We start from the raw sequence: 21,952 nt of genomic DNA, 5'->3' as shown, positions 1-21,952 counted from the left end.
TTCTCATGCTGCTTAGGCTTTTTCCTAAATATCATTCATTCCTACCCCAAGTGAAAAATAAGCCATTTTTAACTTGCTTTATTCATAGCTAGATGATTTGCTACGTAAAGTATTGAGTTTGAACATATAATGCCTCTTGGCCTTTGGCTACATATTTTTATGTGTATTAAATTTTTCATAGATTACAATTTTAGTCTAAAGGAAAAAAAATAGATGTGCACCAAAACAGCTTGAAAATCAGAACACAAAATGATGATAAAAGAAAAAAATAAATACATGTTACTAAAATCTTATTGGTAGAATATATAGTAGAGTGCAAACTGAATTACTATTGCAATGGTGATATGAGTACTACTTCTTAAAATATATTGTAAAATACAAAAAACAAAATTGCCAATAAATTGATCAATAGTATATTTTAAATTATGTTTTCAAATGTTTATTTTTTATTAAATATGTACATTCAAACTTTTAAATTTAAATATACTTTTGGCCTGGTGCGATGGTTCATTGATTGAATCCTTTCGTTGCTTGCACTGGGATCCCATATGGGTGCTGGTTTGTGTCCCAGCTGAGCCTCTTCCCATCAAGCTCCAACCTTACATTCTGGGAAAGCAGCAGAGAATGACCCAGAGCCTTGGGCCCCTGCAACCAGGTAGGAGAGCTGGAAGAATCTCTTGGCTCCTGGCTTCAGATGGGCTGGGCTCTGGCTGTTATACTGTCATTTTGGGAGCAAACCAGCGCATGGAAGAACTTTCTGTTTCTCTTCTCTGTAAATCTGTTTCTAATTAAAATATGTCAATCTTTAAAAAATAAATGAATAATTCTATGAGTACTTCGGTGCTAGTAAGTGCATTTCTTCTTTTTTTTTTTTTTTTTGAAGGTTTATTTTTGTTGGAAAGTCAGATATATAGATAGGAAGAAAAACAGGAAGATCTGCCTGTTGGTTCTCTCCCCATGTGGCCACAATGGCCGTAGCTGAGCTGACCTGAAGCTAGGAGCCAGAAGCCGTTTGGGACTCCTGTGCTAGTACAGGGTCCCAAGGCTTCAGGCCATTCTCTGCTGCTTTCCCAGGGCACAACCAGGAAGCTGGATGGGAAGTGGGACCTCTGCGTTTAGAAGCAGCACCCATATGGGATCCCAGCATGTTCCAGGCGAGGACTTTAGCCACTAGGCTACCACACTGGGCCCTAACAAATACTTTTCTAAACAATATAAGAAATCAGAATATATTTGGCCCAGAGTGATGCCTTAGTGGTTAAAACCTGCCTTATAACACTGGGATCCCATATGGGCACCAGTTCCTATCTGGCTGTTCAACTTCCAGTGCAGCTTCCTGCTTGTGGATTGGGAAAGCAGTGGAAGATGGCAGGTGGCCTTGGAACCCTGCACCCCAAGGGAAGAGCTACAAGAACATCCTGGAATCTGGCTTAATATCAGCTCAACTCTAGACATTCCAGCTCTTGGGAAATAAACCAACGGATGGGATATCTTTCTCTCTGTCTGTCCTTCTCTCCATAAATCTGATCTGCATTTCTAATAACAATAAAAATGTTTCTTAAAAATATATCTGTCTATATTATTGTGTGATAACCGAACGCTTAAAAGTATGAACTAAATGTGGTGTCTCAACTGGCTAACCCACCACCTGTACGCTTTAGCATCCCATATGGGTGCTGGTTCATGCCTTAGCTTTTACAATTTCTATTCAGCTCATTGCTTATGGTCTAGGAAAGCAGTGGAGGTGGGCCCAAGGATATGGTTCCCTGTACCCCAATGGGAGATCTGAAAGAATCTCCTGGTTCCTGGCTTTGTATCAACTCAGCTCTGGACATAGTGGGCATTTGGGGAGTGAACCAATAGATGGAATATCTGTCTCCATCTCTCCTTCTCCCTGCACATCAGCTTTTCAAAATAAAATAACTTTAAAAATACGTGAACAAAAACTGCTGTGTTTGTACTGGGCCTATTAATATAATACTGTGTGTTTGTGTTCTTTTTTCTGGAAAGGTATGCAGAGTATAAAATTAAAAAAATTGTTATGGTAGGTATATAGAGTGAGAAAATAAATTTTTGGCAACTCTAATAGATTTATTAGCATACCTCTTTATAGAAATATACTTTCAGCTTAAAATCTGAAGTTAAAATGTAATTTAATCTGTTACATGCTCTCAAAACCTAACATCATGCATTCGATTGTATTTAACCATGCATTTACATATGAATTGATGTGTTCAATATGTGCTAAAGAAATAGTAATAATCATTTTTCTTATTTAAACATTTTCAAATCAATCATGCAAATATCTTTGAGCTCATATCTTACAATTTGACAAATGCAACACTTCATTGTGCTGTGTTTTAGTGTAAGAGCAGTATTTGACTTTAATTGCATGTGCTTTTAAGGAATATACAAAATATGCTTCAAAAAACAAGAATTTGACAAGCTACAGTGCTATATTCAAAATTCTATATGTGTCTACTTCTGTGTAGTTAATCTGTGCTCTGAGATGTATTTTCTATATCAATTAACCATTCAACTTCATAAGCAAGTTGCTTCTTAACAATAGATTGGTAAAGCTTTTCAATGTCAATAGCTGAACTCCAAGAACAACAACAAAAATGAAGTTAGCTTTTCAAAATTGATTCTAATGAAAGTGGCTATGTTTACGTGATTAATCCTGGAATAATGTGCAATAGTCACAATTCTTTGTTCTGGTTATTTTGCAACTGTATTGTATTGATTTAATCGATTCAATTCCACATTCATCCCTGTGGAATATACAGATCACTTTCTGAGATGGCAGTAGAATAAGAAAGTGTTTTTGTTGCTGAATGCCAATCCCTGTTGCAGAGTTTTAGCAGAGTTAACTTAGGCTGACTGATTAAAAGCTGTGTATAAAGAAAATGAATATTTGAATCACTTAGGGGTACTTTTATAAAAGCTATTAAAACTCATGAACTATTTCTAGATGGACAGCTGCCTAGAAAATGAATGACATAGCTTTTTGTACTCTTTTGGAATTATTATCTTCAATGGACCTCAAAATTGCACTCTTAGTTAATAGTCTCCCATTACCACAAAGCCATTTTTCTGTCTTTTAAGATAGAGTTGAAATTAACAGCAACTCTTTTCATAAGCATATCCATTCTTAATAATAGCTGCCAGAATTGAAAATTATATCTATTACTAGAATCAAATCTCTTTTCTGAATTGATAGGTTAGAGACTGCTATGCATTAGAACTGCGAGGCTGGTCCCAACAGACACCAATGGAATCTTCTCAGGTTAAATTAATTATACATTTGAAATGTGGAAAGATGGAGGCCAACTATTTCCCTCCTAGACAGGATACTGATAGGAGTTGAATAGAAACGAAGGCGATATACTGTTACTAGTTGTCAAAAAATTGTGCCGGTGGCAATATTTGCCTAAGGACAATATTTGCCTTAAAAAAAAAATCTTCCTGCGAAAGATCTTTCTAGCATGCTTTCTCAGTCTTCCCTACAATTTTACAATCAGAAACACAAAAATAAAAGAAGCAGCACATATTTTGAGCCTTTGTTGTACTATAAAGCATTTCGACCTAAGATCAGAACAGAAAATTTAGCTGGAAATACTTTTTGATATGAACTTTCTATCTTCAAAATCACATTTGTAATTATTTTAAAATACAGATTTTTGAAACTATGTACTAATTTCTGGGTTTACATATTGCAGAATCTGATGATATTGCTATTCAATAGATGCATGAACATGGTGGCGGTTTTCCACTTTATGGATGTAGTAGATATTGCTGTGGTTCACTCATCTGTGTGGACAGTTCTCTTTATAATGTTAACTGACATTTAAAATGTTTACCCTTTTATTGGTACCAATGTGAGACCCTGATACATACATTTATTGTATAATGAGTAAGTGATAAGAGTAAACATGTATTTCTTCCATTTTTAAAATTGATTTTGGAAAATCATTTGATTTTTTTTTAACTTTGCTACCATTTACATGATCAAGAAAATAACAGTTGTGGTAAGGAAATGTGTAGTGAATAGCATGAGCACAAATAGTAGACATACAATTGTATATTTTAAAGATTCTGTGATGCTATTTATGTCTCTTTTATTGTAATTATTTCAGATTGCTCCTACATCTGAGAATGACTTTGGACGATATAATTGTACGGCTACTAACCGCATAGGAACAAGATTCCAAGAATATATTCTTGCTTTAGCTGGTACGTATTGTGAAATAAGAATACATATTTTTTAAACGAAAACATTTTTGAATGTTAAATTACATTATATAATTTTAAATGTTAGCAAATGATACCCTTTTATTTTAACAATTATTACAAAATGAGAAGTTACATATCCATGTGAGCCTCCAAATCCAATTAGGATGAAGAAGGTCAGGGTTGTTGAGATAAATGTTTCTGTTTTCCCTCCTGTATCCATGATGGGAGGGGGAGGGGGTTAGGAAAAATGTGTTGTTTTTTAATGTCACACTGTATCAATTCCCACGGAGGAGACAATGATTTGGGGCCTCAATGTGAGGAAGAATGTTCCAAGCATATTACTCCAGTGTTCTTGATTGTTCTGGGATGTTGTAAGCTTTGTTATACCAGAGGTGTGAAATTCTATCTACAGCCTATTGGCTGTCTTTGACTATGGCACTGTGCCCACAGACATAGGTGACTTCTGAACAGCCAGGCCTGGACTGTTTGTTGTTTAAACTATTTTTGTTTCCATCTTTTGGTGAGGAACTTGAACTCTTCTATTGGTTTAGATGAACCAACTGTCTTGTTTTTTGTATTTATCATGGTATGCTATCCATTCTTGCATGAGGGTCAAGAACTGAGGTAGCCCAGTCCTGCAAACATGTGCTTCAGAATCAGACCACATGTCTATGTGATTATCCCCAAGTTCAGGGAGCCCCTAAGAAACATAATCTGGGGTATATTCAGACTTTGCTCTTGCGTGTGCTAGCTAGCTAGCACAGGGTCTGGTTCAGTCTTTCCTTGGAACCAGCCAACGCAATTATCAGTGGAGGCAACTGGCTGATTGGTCACATCTGTTAGCTCTTGTTCTCACACAAAACAGTGTGTGCTGCAGCCTAACCCAGTGCAACCAAGACTGCCCCTAGGCCCAGATTTTATGTCCATCAGCAAGTTTGCAATCTTGTGTTCCAGCGAACCAGCAGGCATGGAGTCATAGCTTAACCCAGCCAGCCCCCAATCCCAGTTCTTGCATTCCCCAGTGGATAGTGTGAGTGAACACAGCTGGCTGTAACTCCAACAGATTTTCAGGTGTGCTGGTTGTGGTCTAGTCAGGGAAACCCCCTATAAACCCCTGCTCTATCCATACCTAGCCTGTCCTGGTAGATACTGCAGCCTAGCCTGGCTTAGGTTGCTCCAAGATCCAGCTGTTTGCATGAACAAGTGGATCCTGGAGCCTAGCAAAGAAGTCCACAATGATCCCCTAAAAGATCCATTCCCAGGCCCAGTTGATGTGTCTGCTAACTTGTGCCAGGAGTAGCCTGCCCCTAGCCCTCATACTTGCCAACAGATGCAGTAGCCTAATCAAGTAGAGCCCCAGAACTCTTACCAGACCTCTCACCACCTCTGGCTCTTACACCCACAGAAAGGTGCTTTGACCAGACACAAGGCCGCCCTCTAGATTTCCCTTTCTTATCATCCCAGTCTTATATCCCTTGATTAGCTATGGATGAAGTGGCCTCATCTCTGAAACCCCTAGAAATTTATGTCAAACAAAGCTTAAGTGGCTACCATTCCAATCTATCTGCAGTCCCCTGGCGCCTAGCAAAGTACACACCACCACATACAGCTGGGGTGCCAGAGGAGTGGCGCTGGATAGCAAGTACCTGTGGTGTCACAGTGGATGCTCCATACCCTTCCCTCAGATTTTTACAGAAAAAGAATGGAATAGGCTAGGACACTGGTATAGTTAACAGAGTTGAAATTAACCAGACCCCAAATCCCTATCTCTCTCTCTCTCTCAATGCACCAGCATTGTGATGTGGCTCTGATCTTCTACTTGAGAAGTCAGCATCTAAGGCATTTGAAATGGGTGCCATTTTGAGTCTAGCCCAAGTACTCAGGCCTCTGCACCTATATGGAAGATATGGGAGAAGCTCCAGGCTCCTGGATTGTCTAGTCAAGTGCTTGCTGTTGCAATCATTTGGGGAGTGAACCAGTGAACTGAAAACTTGCTCTCTGTTTCCAGCCCCTCTGCCTTTCAGATAAATAAAAATAAATCTTAAAATTAAATTTATTTGCCTATTTACTTGAAAACAAAAATTTCAGAGATGAAAGCCAGAGTGAGCGATTTTCTACCCTCTCTTACTTTCTAGATGGCCACAAAGTCCTGTCCCAGCCCAGAAGCCTAGAACTCCATCCATGTCTTGCGCATGGGGGCAGGCCCATAATATCTGGGCCATTTTCTGCTGCTTTTTCCAGACTATAATGGGTTATTGGATCAGAAGTGGGGCAGCTGGGATATGAAGTGGCACCCACATATGATGGAAGCATAACAAATGGCAGATGTAGTGGCTAAGCCACTAAGGTAGCTCACAAAAACTTTTAACATTTTAATTAACCATTATGTAAATTATTATATGAAAAAATGAGCCAGTAATTACTTGGGATCGTTGTATCTGACACATAATGCCATAGAAGCTATTTACTAATCAAGATTGATTAAGTCCTGGTTTTATTTTTTCTAACATTATAGTTGACATGTGTGACAAAAGCCATTAAATTTATTTACATGACAGTAAGACTCATGGCATGATGATGGCTCAATGTCTAAATCCTCACCTTGCTAGCACTGGGATTTCATATGAGTGCTGGTTTGTGTCCTTGCTTCTCCATTTCCCATCAGTGTCCCTGTTTGTGGCCTGAAAAGCAGTAAAGAATGTCCCAAAACCTTGGGACCCTGCACCTTCCTGTGAAGCCTGGAAGAAATTCTTGGTTCCTGGCTTTGGACCAACTCAACTTTGGCCATTGAGGCCTTTTGGGGAACAAATCAGTGAATGGAACAACTTCCTCTCTGCCTATTTCTCTATGTGTTTCTTTCTAATGAAAATAAATAAGCCTAAAGCCAATATTATGTGGAGTAAAAATTCATGCAACTGGAAATCCACCTGCATTTTTACAAAATTATACACATGTAACATAAAAGCTACATACAAATATTGCATATATAACTAATAATTTAATGTAATTTTTAATGATACTGACTTAGAAATTGGTACACAGATGGCAAGACATGATTTATTCACTTCTAAAAATATCTAGACAAGTACAGAAAATTAGTGTTGTATTTAACTTAAAATTCCTATGAAAGAATTTTAAAATATTTTCTAAGTTGATTTCTTATACATAACTGCAAATTAGAACCTATTTATCTCCTGTTGCCACTGAGGGTGTGCATTTGCAGCCAGCTGGGAAGGACTCAGAACACGTGCTCTGCCATTGGATAGTGGGCATCCTTAATAGTTGCATAACCACTTCATTCAACACCCACCTTCCTAATAGTTCCTAGTTTTCTTCAAGATAGTTATGTTTCAATTCGTAATGCATACTATCTCACCTTTGCTTCATTAATTAGAAACTTTTCTGAAAAGCAGCCTTCTCTTAGAGATATTTGTAAGAGGGAATCAACTATAAATGTCAACAGGTAAAACATTTAGCACAGGGGAATGGCTGTCTCGTTCTGATGGAGGTTTCTGGGAAGAGGTCCAAGCAGTTATTCTCTGATCTACCCTATGGCTGTGAGCACTAAGTGATTTAATGCATTCCAAGAACCGTGCACAAACTAAGTATGCAACAAATGCTATGCAAGAACAATGCAGTATTTTATGACCAAATTAAAGCTCAAAGAGGTTAATTTTCTTTTAGAAGTCCATATGTCAGCACGTTTGTTACTACGCATACTAGAGAAGTTAAAAAAAATGTTTTGGAAAGTACAATTCAAAGAATGATTATTTTCATGGTAAATTTTTGAAAAGCATGCATGTGAAAAGTCATTAGAAAATTCATGGACAATATGCGTGATTGAAGAATTATGTTATCTCAAATTGTTTACCTATTTTTGAATTCATTTTCACATGCAACTTATAAAGTCTCTTCCTATATCTAGTCAATATAGGCATAGTAAAATGAGATGGTCATACTTATTAGTGGCACTGTATTTCTGTTAGATAATATTGAATCTTAATTTGATTTTGTGACTTTTTCCCTTCTGTGGCTATTCTATGTCTTCTTTTTCACAGAGTGAGTTTAAGTGAGGTCTCCCATACCGTGCTTCACAATTGATTCGTTTAACCTCGGTTCAACATGCTATTTATTCCTATTACACTTCATCTTCTCAGCTTTAGCTCATCTCTTTAACCTACTGAAAATGTGTCAAATCCCACATTTCACTGTTCTTCCCAAGACTGATTTAATTCACAAACCTCATGAAGTGATCATCTGTATTTTCACCTCAGTTAAGGTTAAGCCTATAGAAGACATTTTTGAGAACTGAGACCATGTTATATCATTTGACTAGAATTCTGTAGATATGGAATTACAGTCAATTTACTGATCCTGAAAGTCAAATTAGTGTTTATTCAGCCTGTCAAAAGCAGATTAAGTTTGTTCAGTTGGAAATATACATCCTTTCAGTCTCTTATGTAATAATTTTTATGATATAGGCTGGAAAAATCCACATATCACTCAATTTTTATTAATCATGAGGCAACTATCAGATATTCAGAAACTATATAACATGCTCCTGATTTTCTCATTCTCATATTATAATGAGTAGTTAGCTTTCAAAAATGTGGTGCTAGTGTGAAAGGGCATACATGTTTTCATCAATTTCTAATCGGTTACTTAACAAATTCTGAGTATCTAATACGGCCAGCCCTTTTTATAGATCTTGTGAGTCAAAAAAAGGAGTAAGACACTGGGTCTGGTCTTTACACGTAAATTCAAAGGTAAGGGTTGAAATAAAGGTGTGAATTAAAGGCATCATGATTTAAAATTGAATTGTGTCTGAGATCTGTGGAAAAAGAATCAAACTGGTAACAGATTTAGAATTGGATTTCAGAGGGTGTAACAAAGCAAGTCCTGCAAAGAATAAAGGGAAAAAGGGGACCAGAATTGTGGTGTAGCAGATATGGATGGTGGTCTCCAGCCGTCATCCAAGTCTGTTCCAGCTCTCAGCTAATGCACCTGGCAAAGCATCACTGTATGGCTCAAGTACTTGGGCCTCTGCATTTGTGTGGGAGATCTGTAAGAATCTCTGAGCTCCTCCCAGCAGCATGGCCCAGCCTTGACCAGTGTGGTCATTTGGGGAATGAACCAGAGAATGGAAAATTCTTTCTCAATCCTGCTCTTTCTCCCTATCTCTTGCTCTCTGTCAGTCTTTCTTTTCCTCTCTAAATTTGCTTTAAATAAACGAAAGTGTCATTAGTTAAAAAAAAAAAAGAAGACAAAGATAAATGCTTAAAAATTCCAGGTGGTAGCTTTATCAGAGCTGGGCAAGACTAGTAAATTATGAAATATAGGTAAAGGATTTGGGGAGTTCATCACCTGAAGGTAGCAGTGATTTGCGATGCTAATACAGTATTGTGAGATGAACTCACAGATTTCCTTAAAACATATTTGAATTTTGTCAAGTTTTCAAAAATGGAAGTTTGGATTCTTTTAATTATGAAAGTATTATTTATGTTGAATTAGCTATTTTTGTGACATTTTAAAATTTTATTTGATCATGCACTCTCAAAAACAGTATGTAGGGCTTGGTGTTTTAGCATAGTGGTAAAAGTCCTTGCCTTGAATGTGCCAGGATCCTATTTGGGCAGTAGTTCTAATTTTGGAAGCCCTGCTTCCCATCCAACTTTCTGCTATGGCCTGGGAAAGCAGTCAAGGACAGCCCAAACCTTTAGGATCCTACACCTGAGTGGGAGACCCCAAAGAGGCTCCAGGCTCCTGGCTTCGGATTGGCTCAGCTCCTGCATTTGGGGCCACTTGGGAAGTGAATCAATGGGTGAAAGATCTTCCTCTTTGTCTCTCCTCCTTTCCGCATATCTGACTTTCCCCCCCCCCCAAAAAAAAATGCAATCTTTAAAAAAGCCATGTAAAAACTGCTAACTGTGTCCGAGGTCAATTTTTCATGATGCATTTGAAAGTTGTAGCATTGAGTATGATTTGAAAGTCTGTCCTAAGAATGGTGGTATTCACAATGCATAAGGCTTACTATATCCTATAATCAAACCTGTGTTGGATAGTATATTACAGTATTATCTTTGCACATACCCGGTGAACTGGAAGATCCAGGAACTTGAGGGTAAAACTGAAAAGACTGTGATGGATGTTATTAAAGAGAGTGATGCTGCTGAGTGCCTTTCTCAGGGAAATGATGTGATTAGAGTGGTTCTTTGGAAAGATTGATTTTACATTTGTACAACATATGGATTAAGTTTGGTAGGCAATCCAATTGCAAAAGGAAGCCAAGATTCACTAATGGAATTGCAGGAAGGGAAGAAGCAGATAGAACAAAGCTTTGGAAGTTAGGGGAAACATGATGAAAGAGATGGATACATAATTACAATAAAGGTATTGGGAAAATAATGTGGTGACTAATTGTAACATATATAAAACAAAGGTGACAGGATTTCAAAGAGCTAAGCATCAGACATAATTATTCATTTGAATGTGCTTGCATCTTTCCAGGTGCTATATTGAAGATTGCATGCATGCAAGTTTACATGTGTAGAAATATGTATATGTATGTGATAACTTAAAGTTTCATAATTTTCATGCAATTTAGAAGATACAATGAGAATGCACATGAAATAGTGTTCAGAAAGAGACTGCAGACACTAATCATGATATTTCTTTAAATTAGATGAGAAGACAAGAGGCCAACAAAAAATCAATATTTAAAAGAAGGATAAAAGTTAGTATATATTAAAACATTATATGGTAGGGAAAGATAGCTCCAGGCTTATGTGTTGATGTTCTTATTTTTGTGCTAAAAAAGGAATTTTTAAAAAATTGTATTTTCATAAGATGAATTAATTTCATATATTTCTCAATACAGATGGAGGAGCAAAATAAATGATACTTCACACTGTAACCTCTCTCCTTATTATGGTCTCCTTTGCTACCTCTTTCTTTCTTTTTTTCTTTTTTTTTTTTAGCTTTTACAATGGCATAAGTTTAGTTCCCTTAGTAATCACAGGCTTAGCTTTAACTTTCAGTTAGGTTAAAAAAAAAAAAAAAACAAGCTCAGCAATGGTAAGTTAAAAAAAATGAAAGCATTTCCTCATGGGTATAGATTAAAACTCTAAACCATAATCAAATCTCAAAATGTTACTTTTAGTTCCTAAAGGATACTTTTTAAAAAATTTTTTTGCTTTGTAGTTGAGTTACACAGATAAGGAGAAACATGATAGTTTTGATTGGGGTGTTAGTTTACTTCACTTAGCATAGTGGTTTCTAGTTTCATTTATTTTATTGCAAAAGACACAGTTTAATTTTTTTATTACTGAGTGTATCACAAATTCCACATTTTCCTTATCCAGTCATAATGAGTGGACATCTGAGTTGATTCCATATATTCATTATTGTGAATTGAGCTACAAACAAAGCAATCCAAAACAAAACACTTGGAAGAACAGATAGCTTTTCCTATACTGATTTTATTATGATTGAATTTTATGGTCGATACATTTTCAAATCTCTGCAGAATCTCCATACCATCTTCTGTATTGGTTGTACTGGTGGTTTTTGTTTATTTGCTTGCCTGCTTGCTTTTTAATTGTGGATTCATTCTAACTGGGTTGAGGTGAAATCTAATTATATTTTTGCATTCACAAAATGCTTGGGATCCTGAACATTTTTTTCATGTATATCTTTGGCATTTGGATTTTTATTATTTGAACAGTCTGTACTTAACCAGTCTATGCTTAACCTACTTGACATTAAATGCACTGAGCACCAAAGGAAGGATTGGCAATCTTACTAAAGGCAAATAGCATTTGTATGTTTTCCTCTTTTTTTTTCCTTTTTGAATCAGAACTGTCTCTATATATTTATATTGCCTGTATTCAAAAGGCCATAAGCTCTCGCTGCTGCCTCTTTCCCAACTTTACTTATAATACATATTTTTACATAATCCACAGTGCTCTTTTTAAGAAAATTTTTAACAAATAAAGTGCATTTGACTTTTACCTGCCATTCATGTTTTTAATCAAAATATGCAATGGACATTATAATGTAAAGTTGTGTTTTTAGAATTTTTGTAAATCAAAATATAGAGGTTTTCCTTTTTGTTATCTTCTCTTATTCTGCTTCTGATATAATTATCTCTAAATATGCTATCTATATTAGAAACTAGGATTCCAATTACAATATTATATAGAACCTGAAATAATGTGATAGATTGATATGACACACAAGGAAATAGTCATTGCTATTTTTGACATTGAGAGATTAACATATAAGGGTCTTAAAGTTTAATTAATCAAAATTTCCCTAAAGGGAATTATAACATATAAATATTGTTCAACAGAAAATATTATTTATATTAATGATGAAATATGAAATGTATTTATTCATACATTTTGGTTATATTTTTTTGGTCTCTCTTTCACACACATACACACACGTACAAACTTGTCTTCCTGGACTTCAAATAAAACTTTCTATTACATAGAAAACAAACAAGTAAACTATCCCTTAAAATATACAGTGTTGAAGGCTATCATTCATTGTAAATATTCGTGGTAAACATTGATTTATGTATACTTTCTGAAAAACTGAAGATATAAATGTGAAAACATCACAAAGTATCTTAAGCAATGTAGGCAGTGATTTTCCTTTATTTCGAATTCTTACATTTCTTAGTATTGACAATTGATATCACCTGGGTCATATGTCTTTGTGTTTACTCTTTTATAGATGTGCCATCAAGTCCCTCTGGAGTGAAAATCATAGAACTGTCACAGACCATGGCAAAAGTTTCTTTCAATAAACCCGATTCCCATGGAGGTGTTCCTATTCATCACTATCAAGTGGATGTCAAAGAGGTGGCATCAGAAACCTGGAAAATAGTACTCTCCCATGGAGTTCAAAGTGAGTTCAGAATCTGTTGGTTAATTCAATGTGACCTTCACTATAACTGTGATTTTTTTTCTTTTCCCTGAATGTGTTTTTTTTTTTCTTTCAACGCAGAGTTGAAAGAAAACACAAAGTTGAAAGAAAAGTTCCCCATTCTTAGTGAATTCAGAGGTTTGGCAGAACCACCTACATTCAAATTGATGAGAAAAAAATACTTTAAAAAATTTTGTTGTTGAAATGACAGTGCTATGTTTTTGGATGTTATGACTAGAATTTTAAAATTTATGCTCCTTTTTCTATTATTAACATTTCTTGATAATAAGTGTGAAAGTCAAACTGTAAATAATGAATATTTTTCTGTATGGAAACTTCAAGCTTATGTAAAATGTGTGATATGAAAACCCATGCAGGATTTTTAACTATGAATCCAAATCTTGGAATATCAGTTTTTCACAAAGCTGTTGAAATGTGCTTGAATGTGTTAATGAGTAAGGTACAAATTTTTTCTTCCATCTAATATTTATTTCAACATGAATATAATCTCTTGTTTTCTGAAAACCAAAGTTTTGTTATATATAATACTATGTTCAGTAATAATATAACTGCCCAATTTTGAAAAGTAAAAAAAATCTTTTTATGAAAGTAGAGATTCAGGGTAATGAAAATATGGTTTCTTGATTACAAGGAGAGGAAATTAAGGTAGGAAATAATAGAAAAGCACTGGTGTTTGGCACTTAGTTAACAAGGTACAAATATCTTGAGAGATTCACAAAGGAAGTGCAAGACAGTAAGGAAGCTAATCCTTCATATTGTCCCTCTTGGGAAAACTGCCTTGATCTGAAGATAAATCACACAGCAAGGTTCAAGAAAATGCATGTGCGAAGAAAAGAAGAGGAGGAAGATGAAGAAAAACAAGAACCAATACCAGTGAAAATGGAGACAGCAGAAATGAAATAATTCTAGACCCACCTATGTTGACAGGTGCTTGCCCATTTTTCATTGAGAATAACCATTGGTTTTGATTTAAGAGTCAGTTGTTAACCACTGACTATACACTTCAAATAAGGTCTCCAAGCAGGTGTGCTCCTATTATTTCTTTTCCTGATGAAATACTTTGGATTGTATTCTCTGTGGATATGTTATATGGTTCAGGAGAGAGGTTTTTTTGGTGTGTGTTCAAAATGAATATGTGAGTATGAGCAAGTATTATACTGAAATTAGTAACTTTGTTATTGGAAGATTCTCTGTTTCCTTTAGGGATAGAAAACAAAAGAGGGTGGAAGGTGACTTGGAAAAATAGATATGTAAAAACAAAGAGAAAATGGGTTACATTACATAGGACAACCAAAGTTTATGAATACATATAAGCATGAAGAAAATAGTGTCAAATTCAGACAGTCTAGAGATCACCTGTCCCACAGCTGTTCATCCTACCTACCCTACCCATCTCACCTGGGCTGGAAGGGTCATAGATTTCCCAAAACTTCTCACAAAGTTTTAACAGCATGCGGACTTGACAATGCTCTAATCCTGCCAAAGGTGAACAAGTTCAAAATCATAACTTCATATCCTTTGTGTTCTTCAGTCATAATACATTTCTGTTCCCTTAAGATTTATACATAGTATCAAAGAACATTGATCATTTACAATAAATCGGTGACCAAAAATTAGAATACTCAGCATCTGTGTGATAATTGCATTCTTTAATTTTTCATGTATTTTCCATATATAATGTAAGAACAATATCTGAGTCAAAAACTTCTTCTGTGTGCCTAGAATATCAGAAAGGGAAGACTTATCTCAAACAGTGACTCAGTGTTCTGGCCAATGAAGCAAACATACTCAAGGTCCCATGGCTGACATTTTTTCTCTTTTGATAAAAGCGTGTGCTCAATGCTTCTTTCCCCATATTTCCTTGTCTGTGTCTTTTTATAATACATAATACATATAAAATGAGTTTCTTAAATCAGTTTATAGACCTATAGCTACTTTATTCACATGATCTCAGTGCTTTTCAACATAATCGAGTTACTGCTATGAGCGATTGCTCCAAATTAATCGGAATTTATGCTTATCTTAAAAACTTCAGTTGAGTCCCACAAAGCTTAATATTTATAATGTCTGGTTATCAACAAAGATTCTCTCCAGCCCTCACGACAATTGGACATTATCTTAAGGAGCTTAGATGCAACATGAAAGGTATCCCTTCCTGAGGAGAGAGTGTCTGTCTGTCTGTCTTTCTCTCTCTCTCTCTCTTACACACACACACACACACACACACTCACACACACACGGAGAGAGAGAGAAGGGGTGCTGGAGAGAATTTATTTGCTAAATACCTAAATTGCCACAACAGTCAAAGCGGGCCAAGCCATATCCAGGAACACCAGGTACTGCATGCTTATCTCGCATGGAGTTTTGCAGGACACATTGACTTGAATCATCTTTTGCTTCTGTTCCAGAAACATTAACAGGAAACTAGATCACAAGTGGAACAGCTCAGACTGGCAGTGACACTTGGATATGGGATGCTTGTACTGGAAGCAATGACTTAACCCACTGTGCCACATTTTGCCTCTTACTTTTCTAGTGTTGCACTTCTCTTAGGCTATTGCTGCCATCTGTGCTGTCTGTGGGATTGACATCTAAGTAGCTGACTGGTGGATATTAGTGAGTTTTGGGAAACAGAGTTTACTAAAATGGGATTCCCTCATGCCTGACCTTATGACCTCTTCCACCCTGTCTTCAGGAGGTTTTATTTTAGGTGTGATTATCAAAATATTACTACAAGGAAACTGGAAATAAAATAACTAGTCAGGCCAAAAAAGTGGGGGAGCTCCATTTGGACCACTGGATATTTTAGGATACAAATATCTGGCATTTATTCTCTCATTTCTAGAAAAGACATAATATCTTTGAAATAATACAGTAAAGCTATTCAACACAATAAAAAATGTATGTTTTAGAAATGTGAAATGTAGATTAAGTGATCAAAATTGCTTTTACTATAAGCTGGCAACAATCATTTGATATTTGGACTATACGATAAGGTATCATTTAAACCTTTACCTTCAGCACAATTATTTTCATCATTTCACTACTGCTTCACTGGATCACTATGTCCTTTAAAGTAATATACAGATAACTTAAATCATACATTTCCCATCAGACAAGCTTAGAACTATTCAAAAGTGACTAGAATTACTCTTTTATCTTGAAACATCTACAACCTACTCTTAGTCACTTCTTGTGAGAATTGTTCTCAAATTCTCTTTTCCTAGGCTGTGTATTAGGCAAGTAATACAGTGTTTAACACATTACATGGCAGTGTACATATTTTGAAATACATTATCATATCTCATTAAGCTTATTATAACTCTCTATATTTTATCTTAGTTTATGATTTCCATAAGTAGACCAGGTATTTCGGTTCATCTCAGTGTTTCAAGTAATGAGCACAGATTAGACTTTAGTAAACATTGAAATTCGGTAGTAGAAATTTATGATTGGTTCTTTAACAAGTGAATCCATTGTAAATCACTTTTTGATAAGCTGCATGGACGGAAGTAGATTCCAAACCAGGTACGGGATCTATTGCATATCGTAGTGATTGGTACCACTGAATAGAGGGAAGAAAAGCAGAATTGGGAAAATGTGTGTGTGTGTGTGTGTGTAATACTGTGTGGTATTGCATTTCTTTAATCAAGAAACTGAATGATTTTGTTATGATTCTCCCGTGGGGTTTGCTACAAATCCACATAACATTTCTTTCCATTTCCAATACGTGGAAGAATATCAGTTTTATTGGTGCAGTATTGTGATCTAAGGGATAGGACTTTTTTACTCCCTGCTTATGTATGTTCAGGGTCTTTTTTGTTGCTATCCTAGATCATTTGGTAAACTGTTGTATCATTTAGAAAATGGGCTGCTGTTCTTTTCAATACCTCACAGGAGTCTTTAAGCTCACATAAACTAGTATATATCACATATCTTTCCACACTAGTGGGCAAATACCACTGGTATTGTATGCTACTGATCCAGAGATAATTATCTAGTAACAACCTCAAAGATGGAATTAAAACTGTAAGGTGAGCAATATAGGAAGCTGGGAATCAATTAAGCAGAAGGGAAGTTGCATTGAAATCTATGTTAAACAAGTTTACTGAAGGCAAATCTTTAGTGAAATTTGTTTATACAATGTTTTCTCTGAGCTAAAGTAGTGAGCTGTTTGTATGCTTGGTTCCTTGTTTGCCAGGTTTTTCTGTAAATGATGTACCATGATTGGGATAGTTCTTTCCATGAAAGGAAGATTTTTATTGTTCATTGACTGTGAATCCTCCAGCTTTGTGATTATAATTTGAACTAAAATCCCTATATCTGGCACAACACAAATATAAAACTACATGCATGTTGTAAAAATTTTAAATCGACCTAATTTCACAGTTCCTTCATTTTTTTAAAAGATTTATTTATTTTTACTGGAAAGGCAAAATTACAGGGAGAAGCAAAAACGAAGAGAAAGATTTTCTATTGTTTTGTTTATGCCCAGATAGCCAGATCAGCCAGAGCTGAGGCGATCCAAAACCAGCCATGAAATTCCATTGGGTCTCCCACATAGGTACAGGGTCCCAAGATTTAGACTAACTTCTGCCTTTCCAGGCCACAAGAAGATAGCGGAATGGGACCTGGAGCTTCTAGGACCAAAGGTGCCCTTATGGGATCCTGGCTATTGCAGGAGGAGGATTAACCAGTTGAACCAAAGCACTGGACCTTAGAGATCTCAGATTCCCATAGAAATTTTTTTTTGTGTGTGTGTGTGTGTTGTTGGAATAATTTTATTTCAGTAGGCATAATGTATCCATTTTGCTGTAAGTAACAAGATTTCATTTTTTGTGGTTGAATAATATTCCATCATGTATATATGTTAGAGTTTCTTTAATTAATCATCAGTTGATAGACATCTGATGATTCCATATTTTAGTTACTGTAAATTGAGTTTTTGCAAACAAGGGGCTATAGATAATTTTCATATGAAGTTTCATTTCCTTAATTTCCCAGGAGTGGGATGGCTAGATCACATACATCTATTTTCAGATATCTGATGAATCTCCAAACTGTCTTTCATGGTGGTTGGACTAGTTTACATCCACCAATAGTGTATTAAGGTACTTTTTCTACCATACGCCATTAGAAATTTTTATTTCTTGATTTTTGTATGATAGTCATTTTAACTGGGATGAGGTGAAAAAACCATTATGTTTTTTGTGTTTATCTGACACTTAATGATCCTAAACATCATTTCATGTACCTCTTGGCCATTTGTGTTTTGTCCTTTTAAGAATGCCTATTTATGTCCCTTTGCCCATTATTAACTGGGTTGTTTGTTTTCTTGTTGAGTTTCTTGAGCTTGTTATAGGTTCTAGACATTAATCCCTTATCAGATGCATAGTTTATAAATCTTATCTCCTGTACTGACAATATTCTTTTGTTGAGCATTTCTTTTGTTGTGCAGAAACTTCTTATGTTGATGTGATCCCATCTGTCTGTTTTTGCCTTTATTATTTGTGTTTCTGGGATCTTATCCAAGAAGTCTTTTCTTATACCAATGTTTTGCAGAGTTCCCCCTGTATTTTCCTGTAACAATTTGCTGGATTCAGGTCTTAGGTTTAGATTCCTAGCCCACTGTGATTTTTGTATAGCATGCAAGGTAGGGATCTTGTGTCATACTTCTATTGTTTTTTTTTAATCTAACAAAGTGGTCTCTCCTGGGCCACATGAAAAGTGTTTTAGAAGCATTTGGTTGGGATAACAGCCTCTATCTTCCAATAGTACAAATGTAATGCCCATTTCACATGAGAAAACTAAGTTTTAGAGTGATTATACAACTTGTACCAAGATAGGATGCTGGTGAGTATCACAGCCAAGATACCAACCTCCCCAGGTTTGACTACAGCTTTTCTTAAGTCTCTTTCATGGCTGCTCATGCAATCTATGTGAGGTTGAATTCTAGTTACATTTGCTACTGGAAACTTTTGTTACCCAAGTGTGCTTTTTAAAAACTTATTTTAGATGATGTTTACATAGTTGATCAGGGTGGAAGGATCAAGGGTTAGGGCGAAGGGGGTGTGATCATTGTTTCTAAACTTTCTATTTCTTCTTCTCATTCTGGGAATAGGGAGGGAGGTAAGGGGATAGGCCATACCCAGCCTCCCAACCATCCTAGTATTCAAGGATGGGAAAAGGCCACCTGATATCAACCAAGGGTTCTGCCCAAGTATATGCAACAGTTCTGGAATGCTGTCAGTCTCACTGATCTACGGATGGGGAATCCCTTCCAATGTCTACTGGCTGACATAGTCAACCTTAAGAGTCTCCATTCACCCAGATATTTGCTGTCATCTTTTGGCTGGGGTAGTTGTCCATATGTTCTGTTCTCCATTCTCTGCTATGGTACCAGATGTCCTCTGCAAGCCCCAGTGGGCTACCATGTCTCCTATGTGCACCATGGTCTGCCATCCAGCACTCTACCCTTTACGCTGAGGAGGACCAGCTCTCATAGGTGGGCTCATGGACCAGGGTCAAGCGACAAAGGTCAAGCCAGACTCTCAAACCTTGGAGCTCACGGACTCAGCACTCACCCTTCAGGTGGGACCAAGAAACTGGGGCAGGTGATGTGAACCCCACCAGACACCCCCACCCCTGGGACTCTCAGACTCAGTACCCACCGTGCAGCCAGGCCCAAGGCCCTAGTCCATGTGGCCTGGAACCTGCCAGATTCCCCACCCTTGGGGCTCATGGACCATGCAGTCAGACCCAGTGATCTGGGCCAGGAGACCCAGGGCCCTCTGGGATATCCCATGCCTTGTGCTCACATATCCAGCACCCATTATATAGGTGGGCCCAAGAACCTGGGCCAGGTGACTTGAGTCCTACTGGAGCTCCCATTCCCAGGGCTCATGAATCTGGCACCCACCAAGCAGGTGGGCCCTAGGACTTAGACCAAGAAACCAAGGCCCCCCACTCCAATAGAAATTTATATTATATGATTCTATATAGTAGTGACTATGTTCTTTTATAGGACACATAATTCATCTTTAGGTATTTAGCATGACTACTCAACTTTTTATTGCAATGAACATTATGAATATTCAATGTATCTTTTATACTTATTTATTGTTTTTTTCTCTTGGATACCTTCCAGCATGTCTGTTAGCTAATCGCTAATCCCAGAAGCAAAATTGATATATTTTAATCAGTGAAAAAAAATCTTGCTTAATTCATGGCAGTTTTATTCTTTGATACATTTTTCTTTCTTTCTTTCTTTCTTTCTTTCTTTCTTTCTTTCTTTCTTTCTTTCTTTCTTTTTTTTTTTTACAAACAGAGCAATAGCTGTTAAGGAACTTAAGTCTCTGTAGGTCTGAGGCTCAGATTCAGTGTGATTGAATTCATCTTATTGTTCTCTATGGCAAAAATCAAGATGCTAATTTCTGCAGTCTCTATAGGAAGACTATTTTTCCAAGATTTATTCAATTTAGTTTTCTTGTAGCCATGGAAGTAATCAATATATGTACTTACTGCAGCTGCCCTCACGCAGAGTGTCAATTCATAATCTTGAAACTGCTGTCAGATACTAACAGATATTCTACAGCAGTAATCTTTTTAAAACGATTCCTTTGTTTCTATTGGAAAAAACAATTTACAAAGAGAAGGGGAGACAATGATCTTTCTTCTGCTGGTTCAGCTGGGACACAAACTGATGCCCAAACGGGATACAGGAGCTTGTAGGCAGAGGATTAGCCAATTGAGCCATCACTCCTGGCCCCATCAATAATCTTTTAAATGATCAGTTTCTTTCATATCGAATTACAGTGGCAATGTTACATTTCATCAACTGTATTTAACATTGAATATAAATGAAATCAATAATTCTTGAAAGTAAATTTGATTCTAGTGAATATGAAGAACATTAAATATTATTACGTATTAAATATTAAACAGCATCTCACTAAGTCACATAAAATTCAAATTCACATGGAAAGACTGATTCCAAAAATTGCACTGTTGAATATCATGTCGTTTTTGCTCTTTATTCATTTAAGATTTGAGAAGATAGAACACAAGTTACTGTCTTACAGAGTATTAGAGAAAGAGAGGGAGGATCAGTATACTTTTTTTTATGTGTGGACAGCTAGCAGGAAGTAGTTGTATGAAAAACTCAAGGGAAAATTTATCTGACAAAGATAATACCAATAAAAAGGGGTGTGAGATGGATGGGGGTGGAAAGATTCCCTACATTCTTAAAGTTATGTATATAAAATTCATAATTTGTATTCTGTTTATACAATAGATAAATGTTAGTGAAAAAAAATTGAAATACCGATGTTAAGAATTTTTTTATTAGGAAAGAAAAATTTTTAAAATAACGTTATGAAACTTTAACATTTTTAAATTTTATTATAATATATATTATATATTATATAATATATAACATTATATATATGGACTCAAATCAATAACCTGAAAAATATAAAATATGTTATTGATTTCCAAATTATTTTTGAAATTATTCTTTTGACAAGGATAAAGCAAGCATTTTCAATACTGTTTTTACTCCAAAAATGGATGCTTGTCTACACTGTTAGGTGAATAAAACCCACAAAATATGCAATAGTCATTGTATGAATATGTATTATCACATTATGTGATTACATAATTGGGGTTTTCAGCAGTTGGGGGAAAAACAGTCATGTGTTTACTGCTATAAATTACACTTGAATGAAAGACAAATATAAGGAATATTATAAAGCATTTATAGAAAGTG

At 36.0% G+C, this 21,952-nt stretch overlaps 1 protein-coding gene across 2 annotated transcripts in view; it reads left to right on the top strand.

Moving 5' to 3' along the window:
• Positions 1–21,952, top strand: part of NCAM2 (neural cell adhesion molecule 2) — a 494,137-nt gene that overhangs the window by 402,183 nt on the left and 70,002 nt on the right. For both annotated transcript variants that reach the window (XM_058661261.1, XM_058661260.1), the window contains exons 11-12: positions 4,137–4,233; positions 12,973–13,146. In XM_058661261.1, coding sequence (XP_058517244.1) covers positions 4,137–4,233; positions 12,973–13,146 — 271 coding nt within the window. The remainder of the gene's footprint in view (positions 1–4,136; positions 4,234–12,972; positions 13,147–21,952) is intronic.

The sequence above is a fragment of the Ochotona princeps genome, chromosome 3 (assembly GCF_030435755.1).
Source record: "Ochotona princeps isolate mOchPri1 chromosome 3, mOchPri1.hap1, whole genome shotgun sequence".
In the NCBI taxonomy this organism is placed as follows: Eukaryota; Metazoa; Chordata; class Mammalia; order Lagomorpha; family Ochotonidae; genus Ochotona; species Ochotona princeps.
Note: the sequence above shows the minus strand (reverse complement) of the source record. Positions and strands in the feature narration are given on the sequence as shown.